General features: G+C 36.4%; 1 protein-coding gene across 1 annotated transcript in view; it reads right to left on the reverse strand.

The window, feature by feature from the left end:
* The window catches only part of Secp43 (tRNA Selenocysteine associated protein), a 46,959-nt gene that overhangs the window by 14,519 nt on the left and 11,332 nt on the right, over window positions 1-21,108 (reverse strand). Inside the window, exons 2-3 of the mRNA XM_081738668.1 lie at window positions 17,644-17,865; window positions 9,812-9,968 (exon numbers count right to left, since the gene is read on the reverse strand). Coding sequence (XP_081594794.1) covers window positions 9,812-9,968; window positions 17,644-17,865 — 379 coding nt within the window. The remainder of the gene's footprint in view (window positions 1-9,811; window positions 9,969-17,643; window positions 17,866-21,108) is intronic.

Here is a 21,108-nt window from a genome sequence, read left to right on the forward strand (position 1 = left end):
ATCAACCACGTATTCTTGCCTCTAATATCTCTAAAAGTTTTCGAGTTATGTGTCAAAAATGGTTGAAACACTTGAAGTTAGTTTAGTAACTTGAAGAAGATAGTGGACTTATACATACATGATTAGAATTGCTCCAATTTTTATTTTTATTCTTCTTTCTCGTAAAGAAATACAAAATCATAATTTCAACCATTTTGGTACATTTTTCATAATTTGAAGCGCGAACAGCCGGTTTCTTTCCTTACGTTTTGAACTTGGGATTTATATTCTCCTTGTCACTTATCGTGAAAGTCATATAATAACATGGGTCACAAAGCTAGAATATCTTATGCGACAGAGGTAATGACAATTTTTGTCATTTCATCTCTCAAGATCTGTTAAATTTGACATTTATTGAATGATATCGGTTTTATAATACGAATAAATTTTTCGCAATAAGGTGCGTATAGTGGTCGTAAGAAATGGCAAAAGCTACCACTGACCTTTATAGTTTGACTCATGCTTTTTCGACCATGGTATTCCTCTTAAATTTTGCAAAGGACAGTATCATTTTAATTATCTTAACCTAATTTCCTAAAGCATCTCATTCGTACGCTAAAAGAAAGATTTCTATTTTTTATGTATAAGAATTCAGGGATGCAAATTTATTCAAAATTCCTTTACAATTAAAGCCGCCTAAACAGATATTCCTTCGAGATTTCTGTATTTTGAAAACAATTCACGATTTCAGTTCTTTGTATTTACTTGTTTCCATGTTTATTTATATCAATACTGTATGATCAGTTCCCAGAATTATTTTAGTTCCCCGGTAAATCCATTTATAACAAGCTCCAAATACTGCTACAATTTTAATGTGGTTTCAGGAGAATCTGCATATCTCATCCTTTTGTTACTCTCTATATATTCATCTACTACGTAAACAAACATCAGTGAAAGAAAGAGGCTGAGAGCTAACATGTGCTCCGTGAGGAACGTTGTCATACCTTGCACTGATATATCTAGAGAGTCTAGTGTTGCCACGAGACGAAACAAGACAAGATGAGACTTCTGGCTGTGTCGTCTCGTCTAGAAAAGATGTGTCCGTCTTGTCTCGTATCGAATAGTTCTGTCTCGTCTCGTGGCAACACCAGAAAGGCTGAGGCCCACAAAAGAGCTGTTAAACCAAGTGGTTAAAATTATAACTTTTAACCTAGTTTGGTTAACAGAGTACAACACAAAACACGACTGCAATCCTCCAGCAACGACTGCTTAGTTTCGACTGAACCGGTAATTACTTCGATAGGAACATTTGTCAATACCGTCAGTACAGACGAAAGGCAAGATTTCCCCATTTATTCTGATATCCTTTTTTCAGAACCCCTGGCGCCACTTCAACAAATAAGGAGGCCTATGTAACTTTCCCATTTACAAAATGGTTTATCTTCGAATAACAGCATAAAAGGATAAAAAAGATAAATTTTATTGTCAAATCAGAATCTTTTTCGAAACTCAGTGTCGAGAAAGGCTGACACGTTTCTGCCTTGGTTCGGAACGAGAAAGACCATGAAACAATAGTTAGTTACTGATAAAATTGCCACTTCTACGCATACTTGTACTTCTATTAAAGGATTTTTATACGTAGATATCTCCACCAGCCCCCGGAATAAAATCTTCTGAAACACTGATCTCAATGAACGCTTTACATTGTATTTGAATCTGGAGCACTATCACAAAATAATTAAACTTGAATCGATTGAAAAATGGAAGTGAAAGCTGTTTGTAAGAATCATTTTTAAAAATTGCTTTAGGTATTCCTTGTTCTTTGTAGGGTTTGAAACGTTGAATCATTTGGATCATTTGAAATAATAAAAGATGGTATACATTTCGAAGGCAAATAATTTATTCCGAGTTAATAAATTTTTAAGCAAATTCAGAAAGTGTGTTTGTATTTTTCGAGACACGAGACAAGACGTTTTACGAAACGTTTCGTATTGTATCGTGTCTCGCTTCAAAGAGTCCTGTCTCGTCTCGTTGCAACACTAAGAGAGTCTTACGCATTATCTTTCCAAGAAAATGAGCTAGAAACTTGAAAAGCACATTCAGTCAATTGTTATCATAGAATATACTATGGGCATAGCCGCTGATGTGTAGAAGGTGACACAGGCGGAATTCGTTTTTGGCGAGTTGGAGCCGTGGGGCTCTATTATTTGGATTGGAAACATTGGTTCAAAAATATTTTACATTTAGCATACATACATATACACATATCATACGCACACACACACACATACGTACATGTGAGTTACATATACTTTAATTAATGTGTGGATCTAAGGACAAGGTCCGGTTCGCCCACCCAAAAACCGCCTCTGGGAGGTGGATTGGAAGCGCACCCCTGAAACATAGAATTATGCTAATCGTAATCTTCTGAAATAGACTACCCCCCGAGGAATAAGTAAATAAATAAAAATAGTTTATTAATGTTTATCTTCCGTATACGATTAATTGAAAAATTTTAGTGTCTCAACAATGAGAGCCATATTCAGGTGATACTGCGTTCCTGGCGGAACTTCCCTAGTTGCGGACAAAATTTCATACTATAAACTCTTTTCGGCTCTCTCCCTCACGGTAGTTTTTTTTTTTTTTTTTTTTTTTTAATCTATTATCTACTCCCTTGGAGTAACTGTTGCTCTGTATTTTCACGGGCTTGCAACCGTCAGAATGAATATCTTGGCTGCCTTCCCAGCTACCCAATCAGCATGCAATAGATACATGCAATAACAATCAAATGCCACACAAACTACTCTACCCATCAAATATTTTAACATGGAAAGTTCTTTTACGCAACGTATTTCGTTTGTTTAAAATGGAATAGACCTAAATACATCTTTTTTTTTTTTAATGTTCTTCTGGAGATTCGATAGCGAGACCGCTCACATCAAAAAATGAGAGAATTAGTGCTCTGACAATCTGGTAGAAATACAACATGCCATATGTACATTACTGTGATTACATTGCTATTTATTCAATGATTATTTTGCTTAGAGTTTTCTTACTCTCCAGGGTACTCTTCAAGGATATACAAGTGAAACAAAGGTCAGTTATATGGGAGGGGATTTTAGAGTGCAGCTCTAGGAACACTGGGCTTTTAGAGTGTAATTCTAGGAACGCTGTAGGAGGCCATCCCGCTCCACCTGAGACAAAAAAAAAAAAAAAAAAAAAAAAAAAAAAAAAGAATGAAAAGAAATCTGGCGGCACACAACTAATTCACACTGGTTACAAAGCAGGCACAACAAAGTTCTGAATGAAATATGTTTATTTTTTTGCACTATTCCATTTTCCGAACCGATGACTTGTTAGCCCCTCCACCACAGCCACCATTAAAACAAATTCAATCGGAATTTGGCCAGCTCGTTTGATCACGAATAATTATCGTTTGATCCCAAGCATAATGACGTATTACACACAATTTGGCTAGGGCTTGTTAGCCCTTGATAATCGGCATGTACCATTCCATAGACATTTCAATCGTAAATAGGTAAGCAAAGTTTCGTTAGTTTCTGGTAGAAAGTATGACAGATAAAGTTGATTGTTTATTTAACAATGGTGGCCTCTAACAATGAAACTAACAACAACAACTGAAATCGACAAGTACCATTTCATAGATAACTCAGTGGTAATCCGATGGGTGTGCCAAGTTTGGTCAGTTTCTGCTACAAAATATAGCAAAGTTGATTCTTTGTTTAACGATGGTGGCCTTCAACAATGAAACTAACAACAATATGTGGAATCAACATGTACTATTTCCTAGATATTTCAATCTTAAATGGGTGTGCAAAGTTTGGTTAGTTTGTGGTAGAAAGTATGTAAGATAAAGTTGATTGTTTATTTAACAAAGAAGAAATCCAATGATTGTTTATTTAACAATGGTGATCTTCAACAATGAAACAAAAACAGTATGTGAAATCGACACATACCATTCCATAGATATTTCAATCTTAAATGGGTATGCAAAGTTTGGCCAGTTTCTGCTAAAAAGTATGACTGATAAAGATGATTGTTTATTTAATAATGCTTTCCTCTAACAAGAAAACTAACAACAATATGTGAAATCGACACGTACCATTCCATAGACATCTTAATCGCAAATGAGTGTGCCAAGTTTGGTTAGTTTGTGGTAGAAAGTATGGCAGGTAAAGTTGTTTGTTTATTTAACAATTTAGAAATCCATCGATTGTGTATTTAACAATGGTGGTCTTCAGCAACGAAACTAACAACAATACATGAAATCGACACGTAGCATTCCCTACATATTTAAAACTTAAATTTGTGTGCAAAATTTCGTCAGTTTCTGGTAGAACGTATGACAAAGTTGATTGTTTATTTAACAATGGTAGCCTATAACAATGAAACTAACAACAATTTGTGAAATCGGCAGGTACCATTCCCTAGATATCTCAGTTGTAATCCGATGGGTATGCCAAGTTTGGTCAGTTGGTGGTAGAAAGTGTGGCAGATAAAGTTGATTGTATATTTAACAATGGTGGCCTTCAACAATGAAACTAACAACACTATGTGGAATCCACACGTACCATTCCCTAGATATCTCAATCTTAAATGGGTGTGCAAAGTTTCTTCACTTTCTGGTAGAAAGTACGGCAGATAAAGTTGATTCTTTGTTTAACGATGGTGGCCTTCAACAATGAAACTAACAACAATATGTGGAATCAACACGTACTATTTCCTAGATATCTCAATCGTAAATGAGTGTGCCAAGTTTGGTTAGTTTGTGGCAGAAAATATGACAGATAAAGTTGACTGTATATTTAATAATGGAGAAATCCAACGATTGTGTATTTAACAATGGTGGTCTTCAACAATGAAACTAACAACAATATGTGGAATCCACACGTACCATTGCCTAGATATTTCAATCTTAAATGGGTGTGCCAAGTTTGGCCAGTTTGTGGTAGAAAGTATGGCAGATAAAGTCGATTGTTCATTTAACAATGGTGGCCTCTAACAATGAAAGAAACAACAATAAGTGAAATCAACACGTACCATTCCATAGATATCTCAATCGTAAATGAGTGTGCCAAGTTTGGTTAGTTTGTGGTAGAAAATATTACAGATAAAGTTGACTGTATATTTAATAATGGAGAAATCCAACCGTTGTTTATATAACAATGGTGGCCTTCAATAATGAAACTAACAACAATATGTGAAATCGACACATAGCATTCCCTAGATATTTCAACTTTAAATGGGTGTGCAAAGTTTGGTCAGTTTGTGGTAGAACATTTGGCCGTTAAAGTTGATTGTTTATTTAACAATGGTGGCCTCTAACAATGAAACTATCAGCAATATGTGAAATCGACCCATATCGTTCCATAGATATCTTAATCTTAAATGAGTCTGCAAATTTTGTTTAGGTTGTTGTAGAAAGTGTGGCAGAAAAACATGATTGTTTCTTTAACAATGTTGGCCTTCAACAATGAAACTAACAACAATATGTGAAATCGACAGATACCATTCCCTAGATATTTCAATCTTAAATGGGTGTGCAAAGTTTGGTCAGTTTCTGTTAAAAAGTGTGGCACATAAAGTTGATTTTTTGTTTAACAATGATGGCCTCTAACAATGAAACTAACAAAAATAAGTGAAATCAACACGTACCGTTTCATAGATATCTCAATGGTAAATGAGTGCGCCAAATTTGATTAGTTTTGGTAGAAAGAGTGTAAGATAAAGTTGATTGTTTATGTAACAATTTAGAAATCCAAAGATTGTTTATTTAACAATGGTGGTCTTCAACAATGAAAGAACAACCATATGTGAAATCGACACATACCATTCCATAGATATCTCAATCGTTCATAAGTGTGAAAAGTTTGCTTAGTTTGTGGTAGAAATTATGACAGATAAAGTTAATCGTTTATTTAACAATAGAGAAATCCAACGAATGTTTATTTAACAATGGTGATCTTCAACAATGAAACTAACAACAATATGAGAAAACGACACATATCTTTCCCTAGATATTTTAATCTTAAATGTGTGTGCAAGGTTTGGCCAGTTTCTGGTAGGAAGTATGGCAGATAAAGTTGATTGTTCATTTAACAATGGCGGCCTCTAACAATGAAAGTAACAACAATAGGTGAAATCGACACGTACCATTCCATTGATATCTCAATCGTAAATGAGTGTGCCAAGCTTGGTTAGTTTGTGATAGAAAGTATGGCAGATAAAGTTGATTGTTTATCTAACAATGGAGAAATCCAACGATTGTTTATTTAACAATGGCGGCCTCGAACAATGAAACTAACAACAATATGTGAAATCGACTGGTACCATTCAGTAGATATCTCTGTGCTAATCCGATGGGTGTGCCAAGTTTGGTCAGTTTGTGGTAGAAAGTGTGGCAGATAAAGTTGATTGTTTATTTAACAATGGTGGCCTCTAACAATGAAACTAACAACAATATGTGGAATCCACACGTACCATTCCCTAGATATTTCAATCTTAAATGGGTGTGCAAAGTTTGGTCAGTTTCTGGTAGAAAGTACGGCAGATAAAGTTGATTGTTTACTTAACAATGGTGGCCTCTAACAATGTAACTAATAACAATATCTGAAATCGACACGTACCATTCCCTAGATTTTGTAACGTCCATTAACCAGATTATATCCGTTTTTGCTTAATTTTTGAACTGTTTATTTTATATTTGATTGTTTTAATTTTATTAGTTGTATATGTTAACATTGGTGACGGTGGCGCCATCTATTGTTTTAGACACAAACTGTTTGGACGTTCTGAATAACCTTAAGATAAATGATTCTGTAGTGTTGCCAGTCAAAATGAAGGTACATCTAAACAACAACAACAACAACAACAAAAAAAAAAAAAAAGTACTACAAAAATGTCCATTTTGTTGTGTCATCAACAGATGTCAGATACACACGAATGATAAATTGGAAAAGTATGTGCATAGTGTTGTGCTATTTTGTTCAATATGCCGAAATTGATTCTGAACAAAGAGTATTCGCGGACAGTATTAATTTTTTGTTTTCATTTGAAGAAAACTGCTGACGAATCATACCGATTACTTCACGAAGCTTACGGTTCACAAGATATATGTGAACGGTAGTATCGGCGTTTCAAAAGTAGCGTTTTCGGTGTTGCAGACAAGCAACATGAAAAACCGCCGAAAAACGAAGATGTTGAATCGCAAGCATTGTTGGACGAAGATGATTCGCAAACACAAAACCAACTTGCCAAGCAATTGGATGTTAGTTAACAAGCTGTTTCCAATCGGCTACGAGAGATGGGAACAATTCAAAAGACCGGTAGATGGGTACCACATGAATTGAACGACAGGCAAATGGAAAAGGGGAAAAACACATGCGAGATTTTCCTCGCTTGGTACAAAATGAAATCATTTTTGCATCATATAGTGACAGGGGATAAAAAATGGATTTATTTTGAGAATCCCAAGCGGAAACGATCATGGGTAAACCCATGCGCTTCATCCACATCGACCGTAAGACCAAATCGCTTTGGCAGAAACGATGCTGTGTGTTTGGTAGGACCAGAGGGGCATTGTCTATTATGAGCCACTAAAACCTGGGAAAACTTAATATTCAACGTTACCAACAACAATTGACCGATTTGAACCGTTCGCTGCTTGAAAAAAGGCGAGACTACCGACAAAGGCAACACAAAGTCATTCGTCATCATGACAATGCTCCATCACATACGGCAAAACCGGTTCGTGACACGTTGGAAGCATTTAGCTGGAAAGTTCTACCCCTATGCGGCTTATTCACCAGATTTGGCTCTTTCGTATTACCACTTGATTGCACCGATGGGTCACGCACTTGCTGAATAGCACTTTGGTTCGTATGAAGAATGAATCTTTGAGTTTTACGTCCCACGCTTATGCCGGTTAGGCTAAAAGAGACGGTGATGATGAGTAATGAATGAAATGGTGGAATGAAGAAAGTGGGAGGAAACGGGAGAACCCCGAGAATACCCATGCACATGGTGTTTGTCCACCACAAAGTTCACTTGGCGGGGGCTGGGATCGAACCCGGAACCCCAAGCACCAGAGATGAACGCTCAACCACTGAGCCACCGCGGCCCCTTGGTTCGTATGAAGATTGAAAAACTGGCTCGAAGAATGGTTCGCAGCAAAAGGGAAAATTTTTACTGGCGTGGTATTCACAAATTGCCAGAGAGATGGGGAAAATGTGTAACAAGCGATGGAACAAACTTTGAGTAAAGCACTTTTTATCATTCTTCCGAAGTTAACATGTTTATTTTTGAGAAAAAAAAAATCCGCATTTTATACTTGTACATTTGGTACGTCTCATTACTAGATATTTCAAATCCACATCCTAAACGAAAATCAAACCAAGGACGCTACAATATCACAAACATCGAAAAACAACAAACTCTGCGAAGCTTCTACAACAGCAATAACACGTGTGAAACGGACGAGGGGAAGCTTATCCGAAGTATTTTAGTGTCGAATACTATGATCATGATACGACGTAGTTCGAATACTTTAAATAGCAGGACTCATAATGGACTGGTCTCTTGTAAATAGTTGAAAAATGACCAAAAGCACACGAAAAAGTGACCAAAATCTCATCATGCCCCTTCTTTCCTTTGTCAATTTCTCCATTACCTCTCTCTTTGTTTGTTGTTTTGTTTAATCTTTTCTTCTTTACTTCTTTTTGAGCTTCCTCCTTTCTTAGGTTTTCAAAGTAAGTTTTGTAGTTACGGTAAGCAGGCTTAGCAGATGTAAAAAAACTTCTGAGTAAGCGGAACCAGTTCTGGCCTATTTTCGAATTTCTTCATCCCAGACATTATATTTAACTTAGCATTGAGAGTTCTCAAAGTCATGAAATATTCAAATTGATCATCTACTCTTAAGAAGAAGATACAAGAAGCATAACACAAGACGAACATGATGAACCATACAAACACATACACACAACATTGAGCGGAGTGTTAACCATTACGAGAGAAAACTAAAAGATTATTATGATAGAAGAAAGAACAGACACAGAAGGGTTCTCAACCCCACCTTGAGAGCTCAAGCATCCACCAACCATCCACTATGCTTTAGAAAGAATAAAAGCTGAAATGAGAATAAAGCTGACTGTTTCACATGTGGCACCAAGTATTGAAGCTTTCAGAAGAGTAATAAGTTTCTGCCTTTTTCCAGTTATTTTTATAATTTTCTTAGAAAACTGCCAATGCAAAACATAAATCACACGAAAAAGTCACTTTACCTCCCAAAAAAGTAACTTTTAGTGACAAATTTGAAAAAAAAAAAAAAAAAAAAAAAAAAGCAACATTTAGAGACCAACTTGAAAAAAGTAACTTTTAATTAAAAAGAAAGTGACTCGCTATGAGCCCTGAAATAGGAACGAAGTTACAAGGGACTGAAAATTAATCGTTATATGGGCATATCAAAATAAATTATCCTGCCTGAAACAACAAGGAGAATGGAAGTTCTGTGTATATAGTTTCCTAATTTCTCACAAAAGTTAAACAGTCAAACTATTTACTGAATTTCGACTCTACGTACTAAAGACATACTTTTTACGGAACACAAGAAGACTAAAGAAAGAAGGAAAGAAAAAAAAACACTATATATAGTTGAGAAATAATAACCCATGACACACTACACAGGTAACAATATTGGGTCTTTTATATAAGTCACATAATTATACCGATAAAATACTAATTCTTGTTAAGTTGAATGCTGGCTTCATATTTTTAAAAGATATAACCTAAATAATAATTTATTGTAATGTATTACCTTTTGCAGATTTAAAAGACTGATACCGACATGAAAATAGTCTATACAATTTTTTATCATCAATATCTGTACTAAGATCTCCAATCCACACAGGATACAGCTTCTCTTCTCCAGAAGCAGGAGCAGGTCTTGCATGACACAACTTGAACCGGACCGGCTGAAATTCAGAAATAACATATACAATCTTAATATTATTACATTACAGCCAAATCTTAGAACAGTTTGATATACAGTTTATTACTTTTTATCCTATACTCTAGTTTCTGCATTGACAGTGATTGCAGAACACACTCCATTGTTTTACAAGTGCTATTCGCTTACGCAAAATATTAGCAACTTTTCTGAAAAGCAATATATTTTTTGTGTGTAGTAAGTAAATATACCAACTACAACTAAAATCTGGGAAATGCTTTAAAGAATAAAATTTTGAAGTCTCAATTCTCCACGTACCTTTAGGCAAGATCTATGAAGGGATATACTGAAGATTTATGGTCGGTAGTTGAACCTAGAAGTTAACTGGTAGAAAAGTACGAACGAAACAGTTTGAATATCTGGAAACTATTACTGCCATAGAGATCTCGGTGTACATTCTAAATTAATGAACTAATGACTAATGACATGCATAACAAACTAATGACAAGAGACACTGCCCAGAGAAAAATCAATACATGAATATGTGCCGTAGCCAGTAGAGAAGTGATGAGTAGATCTGCCGTTGCTCAGAATATGCATTACACTCTCTTCAAGGAAGTAAGTAACCTGGTGGATAGAGCCCCAAAAGCTATAGTACGCCTTTAAATTTCTGACAATCAATTCAGGAGGCTCTAGTTGATGATGAAGCTGAAGAAAATCGGCTGCCGTAAATGTTTCACGTCGAGGAATGTTTAACGAGGAAATCGTGGTCGGGCGAGGAAAGAATACTCTCATCGCAACTGCTTGCAAACTAGAAATGAGATTAATATACTTGGAATGAAAGTGGTTCGATACACCCATGGCAACACCGCCAGCAAATCGACCATCAGTGTGTTTATCGTTTCTGAAAAGGGTGTCAGAAGCTATAACAAAAGACTGCGTTGGCTGAAAATGCTTTTCTTACAAGAAGACAATATCTGGTACGTGTTCAGATATGAGTTCTCTTAATTCCTCAAGATGACTTACTGAAGCCGATACGGTTCCATTGTAAAAGCGCCATACTTGGAAAAAATTAACGTTCAACTCGAACATTTCCTCATGAGTCTATTACCGTCCACTCACTATTCATCAGCTCGTTTTCCACCATGTCCGATTTCAGTGAAATCGAGGGTGGCTTGCGAACTAAGCATACTGAAGATTTATGACTTCCTTTTAGAGAGAACAGGGTCATTAACACGACAACATATACGCTGGCTTAACTTCGTGACAAAAATGTATGGTTAATGACGCTCAGGGAGCGTTAGTTTGAGCACCACATCGACTAACTCGCGAAGACATGAGTTACACGAGGCATCGAATGGGGTTTTTAGTTCTATACTCTAACATTCTGTAAGAGTTGTTTGGGTATAAACGTCAAGGCTAACCATTACATCTGAATTTGTTTCTCCTTTTGAAAGCCTGACCACTCTCTGGATCATTATGCTTACCCTTGCAGTTAACACAGTAGGGCTTGGTCGCTGAACAGGGCTGCTCTGCACCATGATTTCACTGGCCACAATTTGCACAATTGCAGACGTCACATTACAGGACATTCTGCTGTGTCCGAAATGCTGTTACTTAAAGCAACGAAGTAAGCTTGTATATAGGGACGCACCTTTAATCGATGATATAAAGCATTCACGAATTACAAAAGAATTGGTAAACTAAATGTAAGAATTAGGGATCATACTGGAATTAGTTCACCTGACTTCTTATTTTTTATTTGAGCTACTTCATCTACATGCTAACTCAGATTTCATGACCTTGTCTTTTGCATTCACGAGATCCCAACATGATATTAGTCCGCAATTTACATTCAGTAGTCGGTGAAGCTCAACTGAAGTGTCCCGATCTCATCTGATATGAGTAGTTTTTCGATTTGTTTCTGATTATTTGTTTCCACCAACAATGTGTCGTATCATAATTTTTTAATGTCCTTGATATATATCCGGCTGAATATGTAATAATTTTGTTTATGACAAAAGAATACAAGCCCTTAATACCACTCACACAGTTAAGATTCAACAGTTGTACTTTCCTTATTCTTTTCTTTAGTCACAAGATATTGGACCACAGGAATCCGACATTTTTCTTTTCCACATTATCTACACAATGTATTGTTTCGATCTCTTTGATATCAAACTTGGACTTCTATGAAGAGGGTGATCCGGATCCGAAGTTACATTTTTTTTACCCATGTTTTTTTTCTTTCTTTTTATTTATTTATTTATTTATTTATTTATAAGTGAAAATTGCGTGTGATTGCTCGAACACCAGACCGACGTGTTTATAGGGAGAACTAATGCTACTCCCACAGCAATCTCAGACACCCCCTCACTGAAAGATCAACGTGAAGCCAACGTAGTCAAGAAGAATGAGAGGTGAACCACACCTCCATCCTCATCGACACAAGACATGGAATAATAATAATAGTAATAATAATAATAATAATAATAATAATAATAATAATAGACAAATAGATTGGGAAAACAATAAAAAACATTAACTACGAACAAAAATTTTAAACCAAAATATGTAACAAATAAAACCACGTGGATTTTTATAAATATTTTATACTTTTTATTTGTTAAGATTTTTATATCAAAAATTAATTAAACACAGGACTCTCACAAAAGCCAGAACGGAATGGTGCAAATTCACCTTCGACAGAAGAAAAACGTCCACAGTCCATCTTCTATCAAGTCTCCCACCAATCACCCGCAAGTCCAGCAGCAGTACTTGCAACTGAGAGGGCAGAGGATGAAGGGTGATCAAATGAACGATAAATGAAGCTGCTCTCTCAGTCCCAACGCCTTCCCGATGATGACGGCCCCTTGCAGGACCGTCCATCGCAACATGTGAGATGTGGTAACACTGAAGATGAGTACGCAGCGCGTGTTCTTGTTAGTGGTGTGTTAAGTGACTGTCTTTAATTCGTCAGACGGATTAGAATGGAGGTGTGTGTTACAGCAGGCAGAAGGTAGTAATACAAAAAGAGAGACCTGACTTTCAAAGATAACAAATTGTGTTTACGCGATAAGTTGGCGCAAGTGTATCTAAGATAGCCAGTTTGTTAGGATGTCGGGAGTAGCACTGTCCAAGGTATGGAAGCTTACAGAATTCACGAAAAACCTCAGCAAATATTAACAGTGGCCTGAACAGAAACCTCAGTGAAAGAGATCGATAGGCAATGAAAAGAGACATGTCACCAAAGACCGCAAAGCGAATGTGGCAAAAGTGACTACACAATTCAGTCAGCACCTAGAACAGCCTCTGCAATCATAATCCAATCAGAATTCCTTAACTTGAACATCTACGGTCAAATTGAGATTCCCAATTCAATGATCACTATCAAAAACTCATTAGCGGGAAGAAAATGGTGCCAAGGTAATGCGAAGTGGACTACTGGTGATTCCAAACGCTAATATGCCCCGATTTTTTTTAATACATTGGTAATTTCCAATAACACGCCGCGTTTATTTATGGCAGACGACCAAGGAAACTTACCCTCTGAACTATCTCCTTCGTTCAATAAACATGGAGGTGAATCTGTGATGATGTGGGCTACAATTTTCGGGTATTCCGCGGGTGTTGTGACTATGCTCACAGGACGCATTAACGCTAGTGTTATGTAGACATTTTAGGTGATCAAGTGAATCCTATGTGCCAGATGTTTCTGGACAGTATATCAATTTTTAAAAATAGCAATGCACCAACTTCCGTGTAACGTGGGTTCCTGTCACTACGGTATGGCGCGTCTTCAGGTTGCGAATCGTGGAGAAGGCCTATAGATATAGAGGTTAGCTACGAATATACTGAATAATCAATCACGGACAGACGACATGGAGTGGTCCTCCAGCTTGGGGGTTTGGGTAAGGCTAACAATCTCATCCTGTACAAAAAGGCACTTGTTCAGAAACGTTCACAGAAGCCTCGGACAAGGACTGATAACTTGGCACGACCTCAGCAAAAGAAAATGGACATGAGATTTGGAACAAGAAGTCTTTATAGGACAGGCGCGTTAAAATCCGTAAAGAGTGAGTTAGAGAAACACAGGATGGATCTAGTAGGAGTTCAAGAAGTTGGAGTTCAGGACGGGAAGGAAATGGAACTGTGAATTCCGGAAATTTTACGTTCTTTTACGGGGAAGGAAATAAAAATCACCAATTAGGAACAGGGTTTTTCGTTCACAAACAAATATCAGCAATTAAGCGGGTTGAATTTGTTACTGACAGACTTTCTTTTATTACTCTTTAGGGTCGGTGGTGTGATATTGTTTTAAGTGTACATGCCCCAACAGAAGATAAGGATGACGATATAAAAGACAGTTTTTACGAAGAAGTGGAACGGATATTTGACCAACTCCCGTGATACTAAATGAAAATTCTATTAGGGGATTTCAATGCGAAGGTAGGACGAGAGGATATTTTCAAACCGAATATAGAGAACGAAAGTCTGCATAAGGAAAGTAATGACAACGGTTAGACTCGTGAACTTTGCAACATCCGAAAACGTTATCGTGAAGAGTACAAAATTCCTACATCGCGACGTTCATAAATACACTTGGACTTCACCAGATGGAAAAACTCATAATCAAATTGATCACGTTTTAGTAGATACAAGAGAACAATCTAAAAAAAAATTGATGTCCGGTCGTTTAGAAGAGCTCATTGTAATATTGATCAGTACCTGGTGGCAGCGATAATAAGAGAGAGATTATCGTTGAACAAAGGAAATATTCAATATCTGAAAACGGAGAGATTTAATTTTAAAAAAATTGGAAGACAGCCAGGTAAGAGACGAAGATCAGATTGAAGTTTCGAACAGATTCTCGGCTTTAGAAGATTCAGGGTGCACTAGTGTTGAGGATACTTGGATTGAAATTAGAGATGGCATTAAAATTGAGCAAAACACGTAGGATAAAACCATGGTTCGACCAGGAATGCACTAAACTAGCAGAGAAGAGAAAACAGGCAAAATTACGTTGGCTACAAAATCCGAATGAAATAACTACACAACATTTTGCAGACATCCGGCGGGAAAACTCCAAAACTTTTAGAACAAAGAAACGCGATTTTTTTTTGAAAGCTAAAATTAAGGAACTTGAAGATAATAGTAAAAATAAAAACATTCGGGACATGTGTAAAGGAATCAACGAATTTAAGAAAGGCTATCAACCTCGTGCTTAGAAAACTGACGGAACAGTTCTCACTGATACAGACAGCATTTTAAATAGATGGAAAGATTTCTTTGACGATTTGCTTAACACGCAGCCAAAAACTAATGTGCGTAGAAAAAGGGAGATACACACCGCAGAACCGTATATTCCAGAACCCAACCAAATAGAAGTAGAAATCGCTATAAAGAAATTAAAGCAACCACAAATCTCCGGGTATAAACGAATTCCAGCTGAGTTAATTTTAGCTGGAGGCGAAACATTATGGAACAAGGTACACAAACTCATTCTCCTTACCTGGAACAAGGAAGAATTGCCACAAGAGTGAAAAGAATGAATCATTGTTCCAATCCCTGACTGTAATAATTATCGAGGCATTTCTCTTGTGTCAACATCCTATAAAATCCTTTCAAACATTCTATAAGCAAAATTGGCCCCATACGCAGATCAAATTATTGGGGATTATCAGTGCGGATTTAGACGAAATCGATCAACCATTGACCAAATATTTACCATTCGCCAAATACTCGAAAAGAAGTGGGAATACCATATCGCGGTACATCAACTATTTATTGATTTTTGAAAGGCATACGACTCGGTTAGGAGAGAAACATTGTACAACGTCCTTACAGAATTTAGAATACCGAAAAAGCTAATTAGATCAATTAAGGTATGTTTAAATGAATCCCAAAGTAAAGTCCGGGTACGAAAATTATTGTCCACGAGCTTTCATATCGAGAATGGCCTGAAGCAAAGAGATGCGTTGTCGCCATTATTATTCAACTTTGTCCTGGGATACGCTATAAGGGAAATCAAAGATAACGACCAGGGCCTAGAGTTGAACGGTGTTCACCAGATTACACCATATGCTGATGATGTAAATTTAATAGGGGATGATAGGAGAACAATAAAAAGTAATGCAGAGGTCTTATTAAACGCTTGCAGTGACCTGGGTTTAGAAGTAAATGCAGAGAAAACTAAATACATGGAAGTGCGTCGGTACCGTAATACGGCAAATTATGGATGCGTTAAAATATTAAATAATACTTTTGATAAAGTGGATAGCTTCAAATACCTAGGATCAATATTAACAAACGAAAACCATATTCACGAAGAAATTAAATATCGATTAAAAGCAGGGAATTCATGTTATTATTCAGTTCAAAATCTCCTGTCGTCGCGAATTCTGTCGAGGAATTTGAAGCTTAAAATATATAAAACGATAATCATACCTATTGTTCTGTATGGTTGCGAATCATGGTCGCTTACTCTGAGGGAAGAACATAGACTGAAAGTATTTGAGAACAAGATCCTGAGACGAATATTCGGACCCAAGAGAAACGGGAATGGCGGAAACTTCATAACGAGGAACTACATAATTTATACGGTTTACCAAGCATCGTTAGGAGCATCAAGTCTATCTGGCTTAGGTAGGCCGGTCATGTAGCTAGGATGGAAGAAAGTAGAAACGCTTTCAAAGTCTTGACTGGAAGGCCAATCGGAAAACGACCATTAGGAAGACCTAGGCGCAGATGGGAGGACAATACTAAGATGGATCTCACAGAGATAGGAATACAAAGTAGAAACTGGATCCAGTTGGCTAAGGATAGAAGTCAATAGAGAGCTTTTGTGAACGCGGCATTGAACCTCCGGGTTCCATATGCCATAGAGTTAGTTAATTAGTTTTTAGTTTAGCAATGCACCAACTGAAACAACTAAATCTGCTGAGGCGTGGTTTCGTGAGCATCGGGAAAAACTAATTCCTCCATTGATCGTCCAATCCCCAGACCTAAATATTAAACATCTATGGTCAATTTTAGAGCTTAGACTAAGAATCAGATATCCTCCTCCATCCTTTTTGATGAAACTGAGTGCTGATCTATATGAGGAATGATACGATATTTCTATGAAAACTGTTTATGACTTACTACCCCACAACCCACGAGTCAGAGCTGTTCTGCACGCTAACGGTGATCCCACACTATATTAAACTGGTAAGTTGAACTGTTTTGTTTTCATTATTTTGATAGCCACCTGTATACTGTGAATAGACAAGCACTGTCTTCTCCATTTTATGTTGTACAGAGAAATAAAACAATAGTTGCTAAACAATGTAATTTTCCAGGCTCGAATTGTCAGACAATCTTACATTTTAAACAATACTTATTACTATTTCCCTTTTTGTACATATACGTGAAACCACACTAATTTAATGTATTCCAAAATAGTCTGGCAGACTCGCTGTTTTAAAGTGTCTATCTTGTGGGAATAAAGATACAAAACGATATATTTATGAAGCGTGAACTTATAAACAGAAGTGTGCAACTCAAATTATAAACATATGTATGCAACTATATAAAAAATAAAACAATTTAGATGAAAAATACATTACAGATAACTACATTTGCTACATTTAAATATATTGAACCAGAGGATTATTTTATAGCAGAGTATCTTAAACTTATTATTACTGGAAGCTACTTACTGGTTGTGTATTCGGTATAATCTTATAGTTTAGTTTCTGCAGCGCAGATTTGGCAGCTTCTTCGCTCTTGAAAGTCAACCACGCATACGGCTCTAGTTCACCTGTAGTTTTATTTGTTGGAATTTTCAGCTCTGTTGGAATATCCCCCGCTGACAAACTTTTGTTAGCTTGCATTTTTTTGAACAGAGCCATAAGCTCATCCTCCGTGAAGTCAATATCAACCTTAAAAGACAAAATCACGTAAGTTACTAACATGAAAATGCAGAACGAAGAAAATCTAAATGACTAAGGCTGATGTTGCATCCATATGATTCTTCCCGGTCCATTTTCAAAGGAGGCCGGAGAGCCTACTCCTGTTATTACAAAGCCATCATTGGCGAAATTCGGTGAAAAATATAGATTAGTGAATTATTCCTCCAAAGAGTATGGTTCTGCTTTATCGTTTGGTAGAGGAACGAACACTGTGGCATAAAAATATTCTCCAACATATAATTCACCCCCGCATCTATATCTGAGCGCTAGTATGATATTTCCTAATATTATTGGACTGCCATACTATGCTATACATAAGTATCGGAAAACTTATACAACAGCTATGTTCATCCGATCGTCCATCTGTCGATAGACAGATGTTTACTTTTCAGTTATTAGCTAAGAAAAAATCTACATAGAAAAATAAGCTCTTTTAAGTGTCGACAACTACTGTGTGCGCAAGGAAAGGTGGCTTCTGACAATTGGGTAGAGCACGTAGAGTATTGGAGGCGCTGTTGCCAGAGGCTCAACAACAGAGACAGCAGCTCTGGCGACAAACTTAAGACGTTTAACAAGTCGTTTCAACTACCGGCAACAACCTTCGTTACCTAAAAACAGCGTGGAAGAATAGTGCTGTGATTGGCGAACAATCCTCCCTCTCGTTTTGTTTACAACAAGTGCAGCTATCTGTCAGAGGCCACCTTTCAGTAACTCGATAATAAGAATGACAATTTACACGTTTTATAAGCAATGCCAATAGCCAGGCCTTGAAAAATCCACTCGCCTGCTCGCCAATGGCGAGTACTTTTTTACATTTGGTGAGTAAAGTCCAATCAATCAAAAATGTATTTTATTCCACACAACAAATAAAAACAATCTCATTCGATTTTCAGCTTCTTTACTGTATCGCAAAGTGACTTTTGTTTATTTGTATAAACAATGTGACTGCAAAGTGGTCTGGCTAGAAGATTTTTTTTAGCTGGCTAGTACCTGTAAGCAAGATTTTCCAAGCCTTGCCAATAACTAATATCAATAATAATAATTTCGAACACCTTCCGTGTGCAAAAGACTAGACTTCACGCAGTTCTACAGATTCAACCGCACCTTCAACCCTACAGTTCCTAGGTAATTTTTAAAACTGCTGAATATAGTTATTCAATATTCCTTTAAATAAATGTATCAAGTAGAAAATAATTTATTGCAAAGTTGCAAAATGCTCCTTAGTGGCCGTTCAATTTTACTGTCCTTGCCAAAGTTTGAATATATGGGCTTAGTTTGAAAAAAGCAGGGACCCACCAAAGTTTCTCATTTTGTTAGTATATTATTCGTACAATCAAGCTGTTTCCTCGGATTTCGTACTGGGTGCATTAGACACTTTAAAATACTATTACAGTACACTGTAATAGAAAATAAATACCACGACTAATCTGACACCAATGTGAAATTCTGAATGTACGAATAAAAAATCTCTTTTAGTATGAGATAATTAATGCACAGATAATAGCATACGTACAGTAGTTTTACATTTAAAATAGTGTGTTGCAAAACAAAACGCAATAATAAAATCTCGATTGGTTAGATAGAATCCCTTTTCAGCACTGGGGGGGTTAAAGTGGAATCTACAGGTTAAAGTGGAATCTGAAGCATTGTGTTGCGCTCAGATTTCAAGAATTTCTCATCGGGAATCGAATCTGGGACTCCGTACACACGCTAATCAGTAAACAGTGAGGAGGACAATAACAATCAAGAATAACGCAGCCTAGGCTGTAGGAATTATCAATATGGAACTCTCCTGGTACAAGATTAGGCCTGGAAATACTTTATCTTTCTATGTATTTATTTTGGCCGGTGAACAAAGCGGGATATGCGATGGAAAGGCCCGAAATACAAACTTAGCATCACGCAAAAACTGTCTGGCCAAATTGGAGCATTTTTGTCAGAAGTTAGTCCTCCAATCTCGGAATATTTAGGGATATTTATTTAGGCACACGACTGAGGCGGCTCAAAATTAAATTCAAAGGTATCATGCATAAACCGTTCGACAAACTTTGAGCATTTTTGCTACAAGAATTGACCTTCATCCTGAAATTTCAAAGGCATATATATTCGTCACAAAAGCACGAGAATCAACTGGATTCCAAAAATAAATAAATAAATTCAACACCATCGCGTAAAGGCTATTTGACTAATTTGGACTATATTTAAAATAAGGTTAGGCCTTTGGCATCAGAAGATTTATATTATTAATTACAGCGCAGAAACAAAGACAGATAGAAAACAGAAAAGGTGGAGCAATACAAATTCACTATTGGCATGCAATAGCTGAGAGACCAATTTGCATATGGCTATACATTCGACCTCAAGAAAGTTTTATGAATATTCATTCAGGTTGATGCACAGAGGCAGCCGAAATTTGACCTTTAGTATTATCAAATGAAAATAGCTTGACTGTTTCTAGTACTTCTAAACACAGTTTGGTCTTATTCAGCCATAGAAAGTTTAAGTGTATTGAGTTTGAAGCAGGGTGACAAAGTGCGGATTTTTTTTATTTATGTATTTTACAAACCAACATACTGATATCCGAAAAGCAGGGAACATCAGAAAAGCGGAGAATTCAACCACTATAATAATAATAATAATAATAATAATAATAATAATAATAATAATAATAATAATAATAATAATAATAATAATAATAATAATAATAATAATAAACTAAAATATTGAAGAAGTTTTTATGTTGTAGTGAAACTTCTAAAATATGATAATGATGTTACCTTTCTACATAAATCACATTTTAATATTTTCATCCCAAAGAAAATTAGAGAAACCTGAAAAATTAAATTAAACACAAAAAACGAAAACCTGAACCAAGCTTTTTTTTGTTTGTTTGTTTGTTTATTTACTTTTTAAATTGGCTTTCTCTAAATCTGGTCCTTAGGGGGTTTATTTTCTGTTGTTTCTTCAAATAAGTGTAGTAAACAAGGACCTACAGATTAATGTGAGATTCAAACCACACGAGTTCTCACCGGATGTCCGCTTCAAAGGCATATTTCCTGCAGTGTGTCTTAGATTATTATTTTTCTACAATATTTTGCAAATCTCATTGTTTGCTTATTCATGTGGTTCTAATCTCGGGATTTCTTCTTGTACTGCTTCTTAAATAGTTTTCTTAAAGATAACTTCAGTACTTAAGGCAGCTTTCCCCCGTCT

Source organism: Thermobia domestica, chromosome 14 (assembly GCF_964235325.1).
Source record: "Thermobia domestica chromosome 14, izTheDome1.hap1.1, whole genome shotgun sequence".
Taxonomy (NCBI): Eukaryota; Metazoa; Arthropoda; class Insecta; order Zygentoma; family Lepismatidae; genus Thermobia; species Thermobia domestica.